Here is a 22,689-nt window from a genome sequence, read left to right on the forward strand (position 1 = left end):
CTACCGAATGTAACACTAGAGGGCATAAATTTGTGAGGGATGAAGAACATTGCTAATTTTGTGTAATTTTCAATTTATCACAGTAAATGTACAAAGGATTATTAAATATTTTCTCTATACTAACCGCAAAGCTGAGTCAAGAATGAGTACCTTTTTTGATGCTCTAAAGGCAATGAACCACTTAATTATTATAGAGTAATACCAGTCTCCCAGGAATAAATTAGGTACATTTACAAGATCAGTAAAGATTGACTAAAAGATGTAAATATAATGTAAAATATATTGAAAAATAATAAAAATCCTGGGCAAAGCATAGGAAATTTGCCAGTGCAATAATTAAGAAAGTAAAACTAATCCCAAGGTTGGTGTCTCACATAGGATTATGGGCAAGGCTCCTATGCCCTGACATAATAATAAATTCACTCTGAGAAATGCTAAGTATTTGTATTTAACTCTTGAAAAACTGCTGTTAACTACAACTATTGTTAGACTTTATTTCGAATGATGAACCACCCCAGCACTTACACGAATTCCAATTTTTTCTAAATGATGCTGCACTTTTCCACTTTTGTAAAAATCTTTTGACATAATGACATATACTTGGCAGTCCATTCCATGAACTGGAGATGCAATAATTCTTGGTTCAGAAAATATTAGCATTCTATGGATTGATGAAAAAATTGATGTTTATTAGTTGTCCGAATAAAATATATTAATTTTATAACAAATATACAATGGCTGTTTATTTGTTTTATTGACAACCTGCACTTTAGTATCTTTAATTTGTAGGAGTTAAGAGAATTATGTTGGCCCAGATCAGATTGTATTATGTTTCCCAACACACATTGTAAGTCCTCTTGACCAGGAACGGGAGCAAATAATAAAATTCGATGTATTTCCTCTGTTATCCTCTCCATTGGAGTCAATTTAATAAAACGCTCTATAACCGAAGAAACGTAGTCTATAATCACGAATATTATGAACAAGGAATTCAATCTAATAATGCGGTTAAGCTAGAAATCCGTAAACCATATTTTTCGCACTACATGTAACGAACTTCAAAAATTCGTAACTGCGTGTATCGGCATTTGTTTGTTTATGTTTTTTCTAACTTATAATTAAGTAATGGTTAATGAATAATGATTTAATTTTGTACATTATATTTATTAGGATCACTTTATATTATGTTCACGTCATTCTGGAATTATTAATTATGTATTCTCAAAATCAGAGAATGCTTGAACAGTTTTTTACGCAATTTCCCTAATGGGTATCTACGACGCCTCATTCACGAATGTCAGTACCATCAGGGTGAGTACCATTGTAAGAAAGGCAAATTTTCACTGTCCGAAGAAGGTATTATTAAGGTGTGTTTCCAACGCAACTGCATACTTTTAGCGCTCATCCGAAACGCTCAACCAAAGGTGATGAAATGGTGTGTATATGGAATGCAAAATTTAAGTGCGTGGCCTCAATGACCACCATATCCGCGATTATGCTTTTAAGTTTGGCGCCTTTAGGCTTTATTTGGAATCCAAAAAACTGAAAATATGTATATAGAATCAAATGAAATGAGAACTTTCTGGTCATATTCTGTGTTCTAAGCTTTCAACAATTGAATTTGGCTCGCGGACACTAGCCAATTGCAAATCTTTCAATCGTGCAAACATCAGGCTAACATCAACCGTACGCGTTCCGCAATGTTGTCTGTCATTTAGTCTGTCGATGTGGTTAGACAGTTAAGTGTGCATTGAGGGCGTGTAATATGGAAGAAGAAAGTGATTTATTGGACGAAATTGATTGCCAGCTTCAACAGAATTTAGAGGATGAAGTTGTTCAAGAAATTGTTAAAACTGGCACCGATTTGAGACAGTATTCGAAGCAAATAGAAAAGGAATTAAAGCAGGTAAGTAAATGAAGTTATGTGCATGCATGAAGGCGTTATTTTATTCATGATTGGCCGTTACGACTTTCAACGTTCATAGGTAGAAAATAAATCGATCAAGGACTATGTGAAGGAGAGCCAAAACATTGCAAGTCTTCACAACCAAATAGCAGCCTGTGACAATATTCTGGAGGTTAGTGATATATTTAATTAATTATAATATTAATAGATTATTGACGTGGGCCAAGGAATATTTCAGTGCAAATAATAATAATTCAAACGAGTACACAATCGAGCTACAGCCGAAATTGAATTAATCTAAGACCAGGGATTCATTGCCCTTTATCATCAGATATTATATTGTAAAAAGAAGCAACTTTCTTGTATACTTGTTTAGCATAGAGTTTATTTCGTCCCCGTGCCAATCCTTGATGTTAAATTATTAAGTTACATTTCATTTCAATGTTAATACCCCAGTTATTTTATAAAATCTTATCTTGTCTTGTGCTTTCGAGCTTTGTGGAATTCATTGTGGGTGGTGTATTAAGTAAGTGTGTTTGGCTGCTGCTGAGAGGGTCTAAGTTTCAAATGCTGATGCTTCTTCGGGATAGCCTTGATTAAGTCCTTGCTTGTGATATTCTTCTCTCCCTGGGGGAAAAAATTAACTCCTATCCAAAATGTGTGAATCTGCAAAATGCTCACAACTCAAACCTATCTATAGTGATAGTGTTTTAATCAATTGGCACCAAGTTGACGATATTGACATGTATTTATATTTTAACTGTAGCGCATGGAGTCAATGCTGTTAACTTTCCAATCTGACCTTGGAAGTATCAGCTGTGAAATAATGTCCTTGCAACAGAAATCTGTAGCAATGAGTCAACGACTTCACAACCGCCAAGGAATAAGGGGACAGTTGTCTCAATTCATAGATGAAATGGCTGTCTCAGAATCTCTTATGTCGTAAGTGTGGACTATTTTAACATAACCTTATCAACTGGAGAAATTTATTGATTTTCCTTTTTTTAAATTTTGTTGATATAACAATAGTTACAGCTTTAATATACCCTGATGAGTTAAATGGGGTATTGATCTGCCGTCGATATGATTAAAAAATATAATAAAAACTCCAGAATTTCAATCTAACTTCTTCTTTTCAATCATGTTTACCAAAAAACAATGATGATCTGTAATTGGAGTGAGAAATAAATTTATCTTGCTCTTGTATTTATATCAGACGTGGCAATACTTGAGAAATTGTAATAGCAGAATTAAAGGGCCACGGTATAGATCCAAGAACAAGGCGAGCACTAGCTTTGAGTTCAGCAGAATTGCTTTACTGAGAAAGAAAATGCTTTTTTCTTCCGCATAAATTTGACTACACACAACCTTGTTTCCTGGTTTCAACTTACTAAGTCATCATCAGGTGAAATACAGAAGGCATTGGTAATATACAGAGGGGGTGGTTATGGGCATACAGTCAGGGAGGAGAGGGTCTGTGGAACAGCAGGAGGTCTAGGAGAGGGGGAAGGAAGAATATATCAAGTCAATAACTGTTATCCCTTTCTCCCTAAATGTGTAATTTCAAGTCTAAAGCCATTTATGTATTTATTATCTGGTAGATTCTGGAAATAGGTAATATCTGGTAAAATGGGAGGAAGATTTTTGTTTCTGAAAGAGGAATAATGTTCTTGCACGCATTCTTGAAATTTCTTCCTTGTTCGTCCAATGTAAATGACAGAACACTCACAGTGCAGCTTATAAACTCTTTTCCATATTGGGAATTTTGTCCTTGATTTTGGATTACCTTAGTTGCCTTTATTATAAAAGGCTGTTGTTATGCTGTTCTTTTTAAAAGCTTTGGTATCTTTACAAGTCAAATAAAGAGAATTATTTTCAATTTGGTTTTGTAATTCTTGGGAGTGAAGCTAAATGCATATTCACCTGATGATCACTTGTTGTCTTTAGTTGAAACCTAGGTCATGTTTAATAAAATGTGTGTGGGAGAACCAAATAATTTCTTTCTCGGTAGGAATCGTTTCCACAAAGTGATGCCTCCTACCACTAAGTTCAGGATAGCTATAATTTTGGCCATGAGCAATCCCTATGAATTAAATTAATGTGACTCTTTATGGATTCTCTTCTCCCTCCTCATGGTGCAGTACAAAATGAATAAGCAATAGATTAAAATATAACCAGTTTTATAGATGTATAACCAGAGCAATGTTAAAATTACAACAGGAAACTTTTGGAAGTCAGAATGCTTGGAACCAATCATGATGAAATAATTTTTTTGTTATTCAAAGTATGTATTCAAGTAACTTAGTAAATGTGTGCTCACCTTCTTCTTATCCCAGTTTGTGAGGGAATTAATTCAATAACAGCAATCAATTCATTTACAAACACATCACAGCTATACAAGAACACATACTTGCAGACCTGTGGCTGTTTGTGAGAGAATTAATTTTAAGGTGGAGACTCACTTGCACTCATTCATGCTACCCATTAGTGGTTCCTCATAACGATATATCAGGAGGCCCAATTTAGGAATAATTCTGTACAGGCTCACTACACATCCAAATTCAATTGATCAATTCCAGGTATTCAGTCTTCCTCTCGAATAAAATTCTTCACTTATTCCACAGGCGAGGATCTTAGGTTATAAAAATTCAAAATGCTTGAGATGGAAAACTGCAAGATGTTTAAAAACCAGATCATATGGTCTTCAGTTAGAACTGAGGGAACACTAAATGAAAAAAATGGCAAAAACGACTAGTGATGCAGGACAACTGACCATATTAAGTTAAAAAGGGACCATCAAACAAATCAACCTGTGGGAATAAAGTTAATATTCAGTTTATAATTGTAATTCTTTTTTAACTTAACATGGAATAGTATTTTTAAATATTATAGCGTAAAAAGTTGTGATTTTTTTGTTTTAACGATAGTGGAAGGGGGTTGTAGGTATTAGGATCCACTGAGCATAGTGGACTGATATCTGTTAGCATTAGAAAATTTGTAAACATTTTAAGCAATTTAAAATTTATGCTAGTCCCACCCCAAGACCAGTTGTGATTTTAATTTTCTTAATATTATTAAGTCAATAAATGTTTGCTATTTGTATATGAAAGACAGTTTCATGGCTGCTAATGACACATGTTGACATATTGTGTTTACAGCAAAATTTTACCCCAAGACAGCCATTCAATCGGCATTTTGTATACCACATGTTTTGCAGCACAGACATCATTCCAAACTGAAAAACTAGGTCATAGCAGACGAAATATTTATTTTGTTTAAACAAAAAGGGCTTTGTAATATTTGATGTTACATATGTGGATATGTTATATATGATGCTTTTTTTCTCATAGGCACATTCTCGATACTCCTGTGACTGAGAAAGACTTCATGGTCCAACTTCAGCTGCTAAGTGAGAAAATTAACTTTGTGAAAACACAAAGCTTTCGAGGTAACATTATTTTATTCTAAATGTAATTATTAGGACAAATTTAAGGGATCACTTTTGCATATTATGTAAACATCAATCTGTTATTAAATTGTTTCCGCTTGGTAGAAAAAAATATTGGTTTTAATGTGATGGTGATGATATGGCTTTGCCAAAGTAAAAAACATTGTGACACTATGTTGCGTGAAAATCTGTTTAAAGTCCATGATTTTAGTTGATGATGCCCTGATAAAAAAAAGAAGATTGAAAAGGAATCAAATAGCAGTGTTGCTAAGTTAATAAGGGTAAACTTTTTGTGGAAGAGGCATTCATAGACCAATCAGTCCACATTTTACATCTTGGAAATATGAAGATCATTATACATTTTAATGGGTTGGTAAAAGAAGATCATGCTCTCCTGCTAACTTTTTAATGCAATGAGTCCTTGGGTGAGGTGCCCATGACTTTGTAATCTCTCCATCTCTGTAAGGTATCAAGGTCATTCCATCCAGTAAGTATGTAAAGAGACAAAACTGTGCATCAGAGCATTCTTTGGGGCCTTTGCAATGATAAGACAGCGTTTCCTCCTCTACTCCAATGCTTCTTGTGAAACATCACTCTAATTCATAAATGCATCTTTCAACCCATGGCAAGTTCAAATTGGAAAGATCACTTCCCACCTGTGTAATACAGGCTACTATTGCCACTGAATCAAACATTTTTAAGAATATGTCTCTTACTTCATTGTTTCACTACTACTGGCACATGAATTTTGCCTGCCTTGCTACTCTTAATGAAGAGAAAGGAAACAATTGTCTTAGATTGGATGTTTTATCTTTCATTTTTTGATTAGGGTTAGTTATATTTTGTGTGTTGTGTTAACTTGTTGCTGAATGATGTTTGTTGGAAATGGAAATTGATTGAATCAGGGAGCAACGAATCAACATCAAGTTTTTTCGTGCTGTGCGGTAAAACTTATTAAGAAATTACTAAAATGTTGGCAGCATTTTTAGGGTGATAATGCTTTGAAGAAAACATCCGTTTTCAAGTGGATTAAGCATTATAATGATGGCCGACAAGATGCCATGGATGATGGAAGGCCAGGACAACCTTCAACCACCTGTGTCAACGACAACATTGATCCTGTGCGATCCGTTGCCCTCACCGATCGTCGAAAAACTGTCCGAATGATAGCTGATGAACTGAATTTATGAACATCAACAGTGCACACTATTTTAACCGAGCATGATGGATGGATCCTTCACCATAGCAGTGCACCTGCACATTCAGCATTGATTGTTCGCCATGTTCTGGCAAAAAATTCAATCATTATCTTTGATCATCCTCTTTATTTGCCAGATATCACCCCCATGCAACTTTTTCCTATTTCCAAAATGCATAAATGCGATGAGGGTACATCACTGGGAAAATGTGGACACAATAAAGCAAGGAATCGCAAGGAAACTAAAAAACTGAACTGCCGAGGACTTCCGAGGGTGCTCTAAACAGTGGAAAAGAAGATGGAATAAGTGCATGGTAACGAATGGAGAGTACTTTGAAGGGGACAAAATCGATGTAGACTAAATTTTCCAAAATAAAGTTTTAATGGCCTCAGTTCACATATTTATTGGGTTTTGCCAATTCACTACTATAATGAATTGAAACACACTATGAAGAAGTGAACCCTTAATTTTGAGTATTGCAGACATGAGCATGTTGTCTCAAATATTTAAGTGGAATAATTGACCTCAATCTGAAATCATTTCCAATGGAGTTAAGATGAAAATTGACGTAATATAAGATGTGTTCAAAAAGTAATGGGAATTTTGATATTTCATAAAGTTCATAGTGCACCGTGAGTTCTTCCCAAAAGGTCAAATGATCAATTAAAATCACTACTTACCAGTTCAATGCCATTTGTGTGAAGCAATATGAAAAACATGCCCGTATTTGTGGCAAAACAATTCATGACTTTGCACCTGCTCACACTACTCTGCTTTTTGTAAATCTTTGGCTAAAAACAGTACTGTAATGATGCCCTAGCCTCTGTATTTACCATACAGGTCCCGTATAACCCATTTCTGTTCCTGAGAAAAAGAACCTTAAAGGGTCATCATTTTACAAGCATACATGGTTTGTATAAAAAGTATTGGGAAAAGGTTCTGAAAATAGATATTTCAGATATTGCTACAATGCCTTACAATTCTTCCAAGTACATCCCTGGAGCATCTGCAGGGATGCCAGCAGCTTTTCCATGACTTGAAGGCTCCCTGGTAGGTGGATCCCAGAAGGTCCTCAAGGGTACGTGTGCAAGCTTCTTTGATGGCACTTAGGGTCTCATGGTATTGTCCATAGAGGGAGGATTTCACTTTTGGGAATGGGAAATAGTCTGCTGGTGTCAAGTCGGGACTGAAAGAGTGTTGGGGAATCATCATGATGCCGTTGCATGTCTTCACAAGCAGACGCAACCCTGTTTTTGGTCATCCGTCAAGACCATCAGGAGAAGTTTAACTCAGATTTTTGCATCACCAAAGTTTCAGTGATAATGGTGTGCACTGTCATCTTGTCAATGCCAATGCTATCAGCAATTATGCACACAGAGTCTGAATTCGGGTCATCATGCTTACGTAAGGAAAAAATTGTCACCGATATTTTTTATACAAATCTTGTAGATGAGATTAAAAATGCATCACTGAGAGAGCTAAAGGCTTTAACAAAGATCGAGTTCCAGAAGCGTTTCAGGGATTGGAAAAAGTGCTGGCATAAGTGTATAACATCTGATTTGGACAACTTAAAAGGGGATAACGTTGACATAAAAAACCATGAACACGGCAATTAACCCAAAGGTTGGTGTGGTTGGTAATAGCAGAGTTAACCCAGTGCCAAGCCTCACAGCATGTGAAAGTCACACATCAGATTAGGGGGGCCAGTTCCTTTCCCTGTGCCATTAATGGTTTCCCAGGAAGATCTGGTACCCAAAAAATCACACAGCTTGGTTGGAACCAAGGGTGCCCAGAGAGGCATGCCTGTGAGTCAAACCCAGACCCTATGGTCAGTAGTCCAATGCTCTCTGCTTGGCCTACCATGCCCCATAACATTGATGTAGACAGATAAATAAAATTCATTGCAAGTAACTCAAATTCGCATTATTTATTGAACACAACTTCTGTAATTCTAATTTGAGTGATTTATACTTAACAAAATAATCTTTAGAACTTATGGTGGAAGTTATTACTTTCTAATGATGATAAAATGTACTGATTCCAAGAGATTCTTATGTATTTATTTTTGTAATAATGAAAGAATTGTGTCAGCATGGGAGGAAATATTTTGATTTTGTAATAATTGTTATCGTGTGTATGTATCTCAGTAAGAGTTACGAGGGTCATCCGGAAAGTAGTACCCGTTCGTGCCGCATGAAGTGCTGACGACGTGAGTAGCCGCTGGACGAGGTCAGATAGCTTCAGTGGCTTGTCTGCCTTCTCTGAGCCAAGTTGCGTGACGCTAGCATTGCCTGTGTTGTTTCTGTGATTGTTTACAATGTTTAAAAAAATTGAGAACGCCGCCAGTTGTGAAGTGAGGGCAGTGATTAAATTCCTCAATGCAAGAAACGTTCGCCCATGTGTAATTCATCGCCAATTAAAGGAGGTGTATGGAGACAATGTAATGGACGAGTCGTCTGTTCGGCGGTGGTGTCGCAACTTCAACATGGGGAGGGGGAACACACACGACGATGAGCGTTCGGAGAGACCGTCTGTCATTACAGACCAACTGGTGAGCTCAGTTGACGAATTCGTGAGGAACGATCGGCGCGTCACAATTGATGACATCTGTGAGCATTTTCCCAATGTTTCTCGAACAATTGTTCATGAAATTGTTAAACACCATCTGCATTATGCAAAAATTTGTGCAAGATGGGTCCCTCGCGTATCTCAATGAGCTGGCGGCGAAGGACTATGCAGCAGGAATACAGAAACTTGTCACACGTTATGACGCCTTAATTTGCTTGGAGATTATGTTGAGAAGTAGTTTAAAGTATCCTCTTTCAAATAAAATTTTTTATGTTTGTTAATATTTACTTTTGTGTCTTTATTTCACGAACGGGTACTACTTTCCGGATGACCCTCGTACATTGTATTAAGCTACTGATATAAAGGGAAATGAGATTATTGTCTAAATTTCTAGTTCATTGTCATACCTTAATTAAATTCAGTACTCTTCTGTTAGTCTTTATTAGAGCATATTTATTTTATACCTTTGGATTAATTCATAACTCTTCACATTTGGATATGTAATATTACTCCTAATGATGTGCTTCTTTAATTTTCAGATGCTCGTTCATGCCAGGATGTAAGGGGTGTTTTAGAAAATCTTCAGTTGAAAGCTATTTCCAAAGTACGGGTTTATTTACTTGAGCAAATATATAAATTTCGTAAACCAATGGCAAATTATCAGGTCACACAAAATACACTGCTGAAATACAAGTAAGTGCTCAAATAGCCACTTTTATCTGATAAAATCCATGTTTTCAATTATAATATAGCATAATAATAACAATGTCACATTAATTTAGTTAATATTCACGACTATGTGGTTAATATTCACTGATACATATTTTTTTATTTTTAGATTTTTCTACCAGTTCCTAATGTCTAATGAGCGTCATGTTGCTGAGGAAGTTTTATGTGAATATGTTGATACAATGAGTAAAATTTACTATTCATACTTCAAATCTTATTCATCCCGGTTGATGAAGCTGCAGGTTAGTTGAAGATATAGTGAAGAGTATGCATCTTAGAAACATATAATCTGTATATTTGTTATAAATGTTGTACTTTCTGTACTGATTATGCAGTTATTTACTTACCATTCACTCATTTATACATTTGGAGTTTCTTATTGTGCTAAAACAACTTGAACCCCCTATTAATAAAGGCCTAAGTTACCACTTTGTGGTGTGGGTATTTTTCATCTAAGAAATATTTTGGCTGAAGTGGCAAAAATATGTACTTTGAGTTGTTATTGAAAAATGATCTTCATTATCAGGGAATTGTGAAAAGTATGAAAAAACGGAAGGAAGCAATTTCTAGCTCAAAGTTCACCTCTTTTTTGTACTATTATTTATTATTACAACACATAAATATTTGAGTTAATCATAAGGCTCTGTTTCCGAGTGATATGGAAAAAATATTCCATGTAAGATTTTACAATAAAATATTTATATTCATTTTGTTGCATTACCTCTGCTTTCATTTACTTAGTATGAAGAAGTAGCTTCCAAAGAAGATTTAATGGGTGTCGAGGAAGGAAATAGCCGTGGGGGGGTCAGCCTATTTGGTCACCGTGCCCCTCTGCGCACTCAGGGTACTCTATTCTCCATGGGGAAGAGAGGCGATGTTTTAACCTCCCAGCTGGAAGATCCTGCAATTGTACCTCATGCTGTGGCTTCTCAAAAGGTTATTTTTCTTCTTTGAAATAATATCCAGCCAAGAGCAAATGTTTTAAATGGTAGGATGGCATTCATAATGTTTTGTACTTCGTAATCCATTGTTGAATTTTTGCAAAAACTTAGTACACTGGTTCTTTGGTATTTTCAATAACCTTCTATACTTTTTGAATACTCCAAAAGTTTGTATTTTAAGATGCTGAAATATTCTTTTATTTAGTACCCATTCGAGGCTTTGTTTCGGAGTGAGCACTATGCATTGGTGGACAACTCATGCAGGGAGTACTTGTTCATTAAGGAGTTTTTTCTTGTGACCGACTCTTCTGCCCAGGACCTTTTCCATCAAATTATGGGCCGATGTTTAGCATTGCTTAAAGTAAGTATTCATTTGCCATACATGAAGTTAGAAAGTGGAAGAAAAAAAATGCTCTATTGTATGGCAATAAAAATATGTTAAGTTTAGTACTTACTATGAAGAAATTAGAAACACTCTTTGGTCTGTTTTGAATTGTAATTAACATTAATGAATTCAAAAGTAATGAAATGGAAAATTTCCTTACTGCTCCTATGATACCATAAAGGCATCAGTTGTAGTTGAACCAATGTTGAGGTTTTAATTGGGAATTATTTAGGGTAACTTTTAAAATTAGTGTTTATAGTTTTTATGTCATGATCCTTTACATAATTAGAATTTACGCTGATTCCACCTCAAGAGGAAAGAATAAAGTGTTCATGAGTATGTACAGACCTGCATGCTGATATCTCGAAATGTCATCAAATGTCTCGAAATGTCAAAAAGATTGGAAGTACAGATATTTTCTCACCCTTTGAAAGAAGTGGTTTTGTCAACAGAGCATAAAACAGTCATCCTATCACTAAAAATTAGTAGCATACCTTTCAATACATTTCACTGGCATCTACAGAATGTTTAAATGTGACAAAAATAAATATTATCTAAATGAATTCATTGTTTGTAATATGCCTCCATATATAATACTCCAGTTTAACTAACAGGTCAAGTTGGAAATTCTGATATTTTCTCCTTTATTGAACAAAATATCTTCAATCCGTTTTAATCTTGAAATAATTTGACTCTCAGTTCTATGTTCTGTGCTTCTTCATTCCTTAGGCAGAGTCCTGACCTATATACCTCTGATATAAGGGCTAAAGTTGTTATTCTCTGGCTTAAATACTTATTGAATGGTTGTGTACAAAGTGTAGTCATAGATGATGTTAGTTCTAATGCAGTAGAAGTCACATCAGGTGTTCTCGAGGGAAGTGCCATCGGACCTTATTTATTCTTTCTTTATGTTAACGACATAAACTCCATAGTTAATTGTAAGATATACTTATTTGCTGATGACTCAGTGGTCTACAGAGATATCCATAGTCTAGAGATTAGAGCAGCTTAGCAGATGAGCCTTATGTGATGCAACATTGATGGAGCCACGGTTAATAGTTCACTATTACTGGTAGTTAATGACATGGCTTTTAACTCATTTAATTTATTCCAATTATATAATATTAATTCTGGTCTCCTAGTCTAATGCACTATTGTGACCCCTCACAAAGGGTTAGTATTGGCCCAGAAATAACAATATCTAAACTGCACACAGCTTGAGGTTTCATCCTTATGCTAACACTGAATTTAAATATTAATTGATACCTTACACGATAACAAGTAGCTATACCAAGTCATGAGATCATGTTCCTTTTGAAATTTTAAAACAAAAATTTCATTCGCCAATTAATGGCAATGCTGGTGACTAGTTTGGAGTGAGGCATATATACTATCCTTTGGAAAAATTAATAAAAATGATTCCAGACAAAATACACAATACTCCTCATTGGATACTATCTAGGAATCTCCTGCCAGGTGTGAACATTTTTCTTACATGGTTCATAGATTCCTATAGTGTTGATGAAAAATCATTTTCTGAATGTACTTAACACAGGTACATAATTACGTAGAGGTTTCCTCATAATTACTTACAGGCACTCTTGAGTTTCATGGCCTCTTACACCAACCAATTTCCATGGTTTTGTAATAATTTTTAGGTGGTCCTTATTTTTGATTAAATAATACAGATCAAAGCTGTAATTTTATTTTTGTATCCTTTCATTAAAAAATTTCAAATGCTAAGAAACTGAGGTAGATGTTGCGATAGTAACTTTCAACTGAGTCATCCACTAATGTGAATTAAAATGCAACAATTTTAAAGTGGAAAAGCCTTGACCAGGATTCTAACCCAAATCCATCAATGTCTTCCCAAGTGATTAAGGAAGTTAAGGTACACTTTTAAATTATTGCATTGAAATTTCAAATGATTTAATTTAGAGGTTGCTATTTTATTAATGCACAATGCTGCAAATGGGCTTTGAAAAACTGTGTATTTTCAAGTTTGAATTGCAAAAAATATGTATGGTATACACATCTATAATATTTGTAAAGCTTATGGAAATTACAACAGCACTCAACTATTTTCAAGTAAATAGAATAGAGATTTATGTAATTATCGTTAGAAAAAGTATTAATGATTCTAACATCTCATTTTAATCAAACAGAGGAACCTGGAGGGTTATGTAGCAGAGTGTTATGATGCTATTGCCTTATTTCTTTGTGCTCAACTCGTCCTGAGGTATTTGATATTAAGCCAGAAGAGAGGGGTACCTGCTCTAGCAAAATATTCAGATGATTTGATCAATGTATTACAACCCAGGTAATGCATGATAAGTTGTACTTGCTAAATATAATTAGTGTTGAATTAGCAATGCTTTGTGAAAAAATACTGAATGATTTACTAACATAACTAACTATATAATCTCTATCAATGATTATATCAGGGCTCACATTTCTCATTTTGGATATTCTAAGATGTTGATACATTTGTAGAATCAATGTAATGAATATTAAAATGGTTTTTCAGGTTTAAATATGTCCTAGAGCTCCATATTAAGAGTGTCAGAAATTTCGGAACAGAGAAATTTAACCGGGTGATGAGACCACATTATGTAAGTTATTTTTACTTGATATTTGTAGTAATATCTGTACTGATAAATAGTTAGAGAATGTGATTTAATTGTTGATTGTGTTAAACAAAAATCTTTTATTGTCATAATCTCCATGTAAAGTATTCTCAGGTTGGCCAGCCATCCTTGAAAAATGGAAAAAGCCTGGTATTTTGTAGAATTGATATTATTTTATCAGAAGCATAGATAGTGGGCAATAGAACTGAAAATAACTTTTTTGAGTGTAATATGACTGTATATTTTAAATGACAGCCTTCAATGTACCATAGTTTCCCATCGATAACGTGCATGTTATCTTTACAAAAATATTCAGATGATCGAAATAATGATGATGCATGTTATATAATGAAAATTGGAAAAATCCAAACATTTACATACCTATGTACACCATAATTTAAAGAAGAGTCTCATGAAAATAAATTAGTCTGGAAGCATGTCTATTCTACTGCATTCTATTTTAAACAGATCTGCTACTGTTATAATTATTTCATCTCATAAATTCCTGAGAAAAAGAAGAAACATAAATTTCTATACTTCATATAAGCTAATACGTAGTACTTCACATGTATGGAGAGTACGTATTATTTACATGTACGTTTAAATATATGATAGAATAGGTATATCACTCGAATCCAAGAAATTCGTCACAATTAAATGAATCAAGTGAATTTATTATCTCTTCAGGCACATCACCGAGTTCACTCTCTGAAGTTAACTCTTCCTCATCTTCTGGCACTGGCGTTGAAATATTGCCTAAAGCTTTTTCAAAGTTATTTTTTACGCAAGTCACTCTGACACCCTGCCAACTTTCCAGGATCCACCTGCTTATTCTTCATTAGACACTCTTTTATTCCTTCCTGATTCTGTGTAGTCTTTCATACCAGACATCATCCTCTTTTCCCAACTATAACGTAACTTTGATTTAAAATATTAATGGATAAATCCTGGCAACCTCATGATTTCCTTTTTCTTTTGCAAAATTGATGATTTCAAGCCTAAACATCGTTGTATATGATTTTCTTCTCCATGGGTAATTTTCTTGAGAAAATTCTAAATAACAAAAGCTTAACTCAATTCAGGTTGGAGGGTGTCTAGAACAGCTGAATGCCACTTAACTGAACTTGGTCCACGGAGACATAGCCCACAACTATCTACCACCCTGTGAGGCTATGGATTTTTCAGTCATACCAACATACATATTTTTGCACAAGGGAACTAAGTAAATCTCCTAAACCATTGTAGTAATCTCACTACATTGGACATATTATACTCAGTAATACTCCCTGCAATCACTAGCAATTGTAAGACTGGGATTAATTACGTAGTATATACAGCCCTAGAAAGATAACTAAAATTAAGTTAGCCCAAGCGGCAAGTCTTCCTTCATAGCGAAAGGAAAGAGTTCATATGGAAAATGCCCCTCTCCTTGCCCACCACCACTTCATTTGTTTTCCTTCTGGTCCATTTCACTTTCTCCATCCTTCTCCACACCCACATTTCAAAAGCATCCAATCTACTTGTATCATCCTGCTTCAGTGACCACATTTTCATGCCATACCTAACTACACTTCATATCAAATGCCTACGCTGCAATTCTTCTCCTTATACTTATTACTATTATTACTCCTAACGCTGCCCATGTGGACTTTCCGTCCCCCACTCACACCTGAGCAGTCGTAGACATGTACAGGTTACAGATTAGCCTCCTGTCTCTCCAATCTATCACTATTTTCTGCAATATACTCATTAGTTTTTCCCAATTCATGCTACCCAACACTTTGCAATCTACAAAACAGGCAAAAAGGTCCTGATTGTATTCTATATTCCTCTCAATTAGTGATATCATTACTGCAATGGCATCCCCCGTACCTCTCATGTTCCTAAACCCAAACTGGTCATCCCCTAAGTAATCATTTGCCCTACTCTCTATCTTTCTGTTGATGATCCTGAGAACAACTTTAGCTTTATGGGATATCAAACTTATCATTCTGTAGTCCCCACATGATGTAGCCTTTACCTTTTTCGGAATAGGAACTAACACTAATCTCACAAAATCTTCTGACCAGATTCTTTCGTCATAGATACTACGAATCAGTCCATATAGAGTCTTCCTCCCACATTTTTTTAAACATTCAGTAGTTCTGCAGGAATTTTTTCAACCCCCAAGGCCTTATTTCATTTCATCTCCTGTAATGCCCTTTCTATCTCATCGTTGAGTATGCCTGGACCAAAGCTATCTTCCTCTACATCATGTTCCCTTTCTATGTCTAATCTTTTTGGCCTAAGTTCTTTACCATGCAGTTCTTCTATATATTCCTTCCATCTCCCTTTGATCTTTTTTGTATCCAATATTATCTTACCCGACTTATCTCCAACTGTTAGCACAGATCTTTCCTCTTAGGGGAGAGAGAATAGGAGTAGTCAAGTCTCACCCCAAATAACCTCAATGCCTCCAACTAACGGTGGAGGCATTGAGGTTATTTGGGGTGAGGTGAAAAGCAATCATTTAAGAGTGTATGGTAGCTGGGGGGAGTGGGAGGAATACAAAACTTCATGAGGCTAATGCTGATGATGGGTTTCTCTTCGCCCATCTGTCATTCCCTAAAAATCCTAACTCTGCCAAATATCTGCCTATCTACTATGACACTAGTGACATATATATGTCCAGTCATCTCCCAACAACTATCTTTACTACTATCAACTATTGGAAGGGTACTATTTAAAAAGTTAATGAAATGCCTGAATGAAAATCTTATGCAGTGCATATACGAGTATATTTATGCAGTGCAAAAATTAGACTAGCTCTTACACTGACTCTCAAGAACATTCACAAACTCACCAACGTAACACATGTTTTTATTGGTGCATGCCCTAAGTCTAATGACCTGTTTCGTTCTTAAAAAGTATAATTACACACTGCCAAAGCAATCAAATGATAAAATAATGAGTTGGGTTCCAAAATGGTAACACATGTTTTTATTGGTGCATGCCCTAACTCTAATGACCTGTTTCTTTCTTAAAAAGTATAATTACACACTGCCAAAGCAATCAAAGGATAAAATAATGAGTTGGGTTCCAAAATGGTTTTTAAATATGTTGGCCCCTTTTCTCACTAAAAATGATTTTCTTCCCGGCAGAAGATTTACCAAATGGTGTTTAAGAGAGAGGGGGTAGAGTAATGATGTGCATTAGGAAGGTAAAAGCAAGGCCAAATACGAGTTCCGACATAAGAGGTTGGAATATGTAGGGGCAAAATTATATAAATCGTTGGACTGAAACATCCCTGCTCTTCTTCCAAATTTGAAACATTACTTTTGTCGTAGTCAAGCCTTGGCTATCTTCACTTGTAGGGAGCAGGTAAAAATTGTTTGCATTTAGTGAGAAAACTGAACCATGGGATCAAGAAGTTTGTTGGCAGTTTGCACCAGCCAAAATTCGCATTAAACTCAAATGGTGGCTTATATTTCTGTGTCCATAATTTGAATTCATACTGTCCCAAAATCTGTCTTAAGCGAATACATATGTATTAACGAGGATATATTTTAGTACCTATCTATTGAAGTTACCCATTCTGTTTTTGATTCTTTTATGTTATATTTGACCAAATGGAAGAAAAATCAAATTCTATTATCATTTGCTTCAATTTATTTTTCTATCAGGGCTTAATTATAGATCTTCGATTAAGAAATTAAATGTCAAACTTCTCTTTCTTATTTTTTCTCTTGAACTTTTATGATTTTAGATCACGAGGCGGTATGCTGAGTTCAGTTCTGCTCTTATTGGGCTCAGTGAAACATTTCCAAGTGAGCTAACCAAGAGCATGTTGGTGGATGTACGTGAGCTAAGAGATGAGGTCCAGTGCTTCATGCTTAAAATGGCATCTGTTTTTTCAAAGAGGGAAGAGCAAAACATATTCCTCATCAATAACTATGACATGGTATTGGGTGTCTTAATGGTAATTAAAATACATTAAAAATTACATTTACGTATTAAGTTGGGTTAATTGCATGTACATTGCTTTGAGAAATTACTTTAATCTGTGTAATCCAAAGTTAATAGTATTATTCAGGTAACTAAATGGTTCCTTTTTTGTTTGCAATGGCATGATAGATGAAATTTATTGATGTTTTTAGGAATGGACTCGTGAGGATTCTCCAGAAGTTGAGTCATTTCAAAGATTGTTGAATCAACAAAGTTATGAATATGTGAAAGATATTTTGGACCCTTATTTTGGAGAGTTTATGCAATTTGTCCTCAATGCTGAGGAGCTCCAGACAAAAGGCAAAGTTGATCAGCTTAGGCTCCAAGAAGGCAAGTTCAACCAAGATATTCAATAATTAATATAACTTGCAGGGGACGTTCGATTTAAAATTTGTTAAAATTTTCAAAAGAGGACATTATATTATTTTGTGATCTCTGGGAACATATCATTCATTGTATTAATGTAAAAAATAATTATAAAGAACATACATGATATTAAGATTATAAATATATCTACACGCTTAATAATATAGAGACACTCGCTTATTTTCTAATGAAGATAAGGCTTCCCATGAAGAATTATTAAACTCTCTGTAATCTTCAAGGAAAGTTGTCATTCAAATGTTAAACTGGAAAACAATCCAAGTGACCAATGTTCAACTCGAGAAAGTTTATCATTCCTGGGAAAAGTAAGCAATTTTGTGTATAGTAAGACTTGAATAAAAAATGAGAATTGTCTTAATTTCTCAGCTCTCCATCCCTTGTGCTTTAAAGTTATCAAAGTAAAGTCTCTTATCAATTTAACAGGCAATTTGTGATGTATCATCATATTTAAGTTTCCTTTTTCCTCTTACTAATCATTTTTCCCTCAATTATATTTTCCTTGAAATGGATTCCTTTGATGATCTCCATATCAACTAAACATTAGTATGAATCACAGGTGTTATCTTGATCCACAATGAATAATAATAATAATAATAATAATAATCTTTATTTGCCCAGAAGACACTGACACAGTGTAATAGATACATCAGATAAGTGTATAGGACACGTCATATGTACATATAGATGTTAAACAATGATGAAATTCAGAAAAGCATGACACAATAATAAATTTTTTGCATAAAATATATTCCATATTCAGTATGGTTATTTTTTCTCCATGAATTCCATTACAGAATAAAACTGTTCTTTCCTTAAAAATGATATTAATTTCTTTTTGAACAGGACTGGATCCTTTACGTACTTAAAATCGTAAGGGAGCCTGTTCAGTGCAAGAAGGCCCATTGATTTAGGCCCCAGGGATGTATTTAAAGTCCTGCAATAAGTTTGATGCAGGTCTCTGCAGGCTCTGGTGTGGTGGCAATGAACGTTGTCATTTGTCATATAATTGGATATATTACTTTTAGCAAAAATGCATACGACATAAATGTAAATACATGGAACAGTCAGAATATTTAACCTTTTGAAGAAGGAAAGACAAGGTGCATTGTAGGGAGCATTGCATATTAATCGTATTAAACATTTTTGAGCTTTAAAAATTGAATCAGAATGAGGGGAAGAACCCCAGAACAGAATACTATAGATAATTAAAGAATAAAATTCTCCGTAATAAATTGAAAGTAAGATATCAAGGCTTACAGATTTCCTAATACTTCTAATAAGAAAGCAAATGGAATTTAACCTGCTACGAAGATTGCATATGTGTTCATCCCATGATAAATTTTTATTTATAACAACTCCCAAAAACTTGGATCTAGAAATTTGAGGTACACACGTTCCCCCTAGGTCAATGGCCAATGAAGCAGGGGCTTTATTTTTATTAGAGAAGTATATGAGTCCAGACTTGTCAGGGTTGAGTTTCAGAGAATTTTGTGAACACCATTCACAAAGAAGTTCGGAAACTCTAGCTGCTGTCAAGGTCAAGTTGTTTAACGATGGTGCTGATACAATTACGTTAGTGTCATCAGCATATAAAATTGGCTCGGCTCCTGGAACTGACTGCAGAACCTTTGGTAAGTCATTAATGTAAAGTAAAAATAGGATAGGGCCCAAGACTGAGCCTTGGGGTACACCTAATGTAACTTCTTTACTAGGAGAAGTAAAATTAGTACCGTTCTTTGACAAAATAACCTGTTGGTGCCTTGCGCTGAGGTAAGATTTGATCCAGTTATAAGGGATACCTCTGATGCCATAGTGTCCTAATTTGGACAAGAGTAACTGATGATTAACTAGGTCAAAAGCCTTGGAAAAATCGAAGAATAGTCCCAAGGTTTCAATTCTATTATCAAGATTTGAAAGTATTAGGTTTACGAGGTGATAGGTAGCTGTAGATGTAGATCTGCATTTCCTAAAACCATTCTGTGAGCCAGACAAGAGATTAAAAGATTCAAGAAATGATGTAAGTCGATTATGGAAGACCTTTTCAAATAGTTTCCCTATCTGGTTTAATAAAGATATTGGACGGTAAGAATTCATATCCTGCTCACTACCTTTCCCTTTATAAAGTGGTACAACTTTGGCAATTTTAATGGCATCAGGAAAAACACCAAGTTGTAGGGATTTATTAATTAGGAAGAGTATCTGTTCCTTGATAGAATTAATTGATTTTTTTATCACAATCCCTGGGATACCATCTGTACCAGGACTACTTTTGTTAGGGAATTTTTTAATGATGTTCATCAGTTCCAGTTCAGTACAAGGAAGCAGGTACAATGAATTAGACAGGCTTGGGATTAGAGGATAATTAACAGGAATTGGAGTATTTGTAGTAGTCTGGTGGGACAAGTAGAAGTCATTTAAGTTGGATGCCATTTGAGAGTAATCAGAAATAACATTACCGGTGGAGTCCTGTAATTTGAAATCATGATGATTATTGATAGAACACTTAGCTTCCTTTATAATATTCCAAATTTCTTTAGATTTGTTATCGGCATTGAGAATTCTACAGTTGTTAAATGTTTTTTTAGCCAGTTGTAACTTTTGACGGTACATTTTTTTCAGTGTTCTATACTCCAAGCAGTCTATCGAGTTACATTTATTTTTATAAGAGATAGCTAACTCCTTCATTTTTTTCGAGAGGCATCGTATTTCATCGGTGACCCAATGGTTTCTAGTATTTAAGGACAAGTTTCTAGTTTTGTGGGAGACCAATGGAAAACAAATGTCAAAGTAATATTGATATGAAGAATAAAAATACTCAAATGAGTCATTGTAGGATCTGAGTTGGTATAAATCAGACCAATCATGGGACTTCAACATATAATTGAAGATAATAAAGTTTTGCTCTGTAAACTGCCTTTTATAAATTTTTTTGCAGTGACTAGGAGAAGAAATTAAAATCTTGCATAGAAGAGGATAGTGATCTGATATGTGGGATTTGATTACTTCAGTATTTACTTTTCCCAAATCAATGTTTGTTAAGATATTGTCTATAATAGTAGAGGAAAGGCCGTTTACCCTAGTGGGTTCGGTATTAGTAACACAAATGTTGAAAGAGGTAAGGATATCTAAGAATTCCTGTTTGGCTTTGGAATTACTTGCGAAATCACAATTAAAGTCCCCAGTTATAATTAAATTAGGTTTTGGTATAGCATCATGAATTAGCTCTAATAGTTCGGCAAGTTTGTTAAGAAAAACACTAAAATCACTCGAGGGAGAACGATAGATAGATAATAAATGATATGCGACATTATTTACACTGAGACCCACGACACAGGACTCGAAGGACAACTCTTCATTGAGAAAATCCTGTGAGAAACAGGTTGGGAAAAGGCGCACACACTGTGAAACTAGAACCAATACACCTCCATTTCTATGCTTTGAACGGCAAAATACATCGGCGATGGAATATCCAGGTAGATTTAAAAATTTCAAATTGAAATTTTCAATGAAATTAAATCAATAGTTTCTTTTATGCATTAACATGCAATTTTATAAAATTAACTTTAAATTCTATTTGTATTTCATTTTCCAGTTTATCTTATGAAATGATATAACTAATGATTTTATGGATCAGTTGGTTTTTCTCCTATTAAGCCATTTTCTCCCAAATGTGAAAAACAAAAGTTATTTTTTATTTATGTATGTCATTTGGTAATCAATCAGTTAAGTGAAAAACCAGTGTGAAAAATTTATTGCTAGGGATGATTAAACGGCATTTACAAAGTTACAAATAAATGCCATTGGTGCAGATGTAGAGGTTACACTCGAAGTTCCATTTGAATTATGTCCATCTATTACGATGAAACAGAATTTAATTCCTCATTCTTTGTAATTTTACAGGTAAAGCTGTGGCATTAGCAGACTATTTCTCAAAGAATTGGAAACCAGCATTAGAGGCTTTGAAAAAGAAAGTACAAGGAATATTTCCCTCTCTTGAAAGAGAATCAGTGATACATCAACTTGCCCTTTCTCGTATAATTGAATATCATTTTCGTTTCCAGCGGCTCTTTCCCTCTGTTGCTCGTGACCATCTTACGAACAGTCATCAAATATTGGTTGAAATGAAAAGGTATAACCCTTCATTTTAATATCCTGTTCAAAAATGCACCAATTGCAATTAATTTCAAGCGTTTGTTATTATAATGTTAATATATGGATTCCATTTTGTGGAATATATGTTAAATGTTATCTGTATGTACTAAATTATTATGTGACAGTGAAATACAAACTATTGTCTAAATCATTGATTTTTTACTATTGTCAGTATATGTACTACTACCTGAATACAGTTTGAATTGATTAGAATGGTTCACATGAATGATTGAAATAATTGCAAAAGAAAGGGTTGTTTTTTATTTACAGTATTGTTTCTTAACCAACAGAGTAATTATATTATGTTCAAGTTATGTTATGTTGGTGCAAATGCCCTGAAAACCATTCACAGAAACATACAATAGG

General features: G+C 34.6%; 1 protein-coding gene across 1 annotated transcript; it reads left to right on the forward strand.

Moving 5' to 3' along the window:
- The first annotated feature begins 1,636 nt into the window (after positions 1 to 1,636).
- Vps52 (vacuolar protein sorting 52) lies at positions 1,637 to 22,498 on the forward strand. Its single transcript, XM_071594641.1, has 13 exons — positions 1,637 to 1,906; positions 1,986 to 2,078; positions 2,673 to 2,848; positions 5,257 to 5,354; positions 9,661 to 9,814; positions 9,960 to 10,092; positions 10,592 to 10,786; positions 10,997 to 11,152; positions 13,342 to 13,496; positions 13,704 to 13,788; positions 17,549 to 17,761; positions 17,940 to 18,117; positions 22,072 to 22,498. Exons 1-13 carry the CDS (start codon positions 1,766 to 1,768, stop codon positions 22,317 to 22,319), a joined length of 2,025 nt encoding a protein of 674 aa, XP_071450742.1. The 5' UTR covers positions 1,637 to 1,765; the 3' UTR covers positions 22,320 to 22,498.
- Positions 22,499 to 22,689: the final 191 nt, after the last annotated feature.

The sequence above is a fragment of the Hetaerina americana genome, unplaced genomic scaffold, assembly GCF_022747635.1.
Source record: "Hetaerina americana unplaced genomic scaffold, ioHetAmer1.1.p SCAF_65, whole genome shotgun sequence".
Taxonomy (NCBI): Eukaryota; Metazoa; Arthropoda; class Insecta; order Odonata; family Calopterygidae; genus Hetaerina; species Hetaerina americana.

Excerpts from the sequence above, each read along its gene's own strand:
- Vps52 (XM_071594641.1), top strand. The coding sequence starts at position 1,766 with ATGGAAGAAGAAAGTGATTTATTGGACGAAATTGATTGCCAGCTTCAA. Across the intron at positions 9,815-9,959 it reads AATACACTGCTGAAATACAA|ATTTTTCTACCAGTTCCTAA; the intron begins GTAAGTGCTCAA and ends TTTTATTTTTAG. Across the intron at positions 10,093-10,591 it reads CCCGGTTGATGAAGCTGCAG|TATGAAGAAGTAGCTTCCAA; the intron begins GTTAGTTGAAGA and ends TCATTTACTTAG.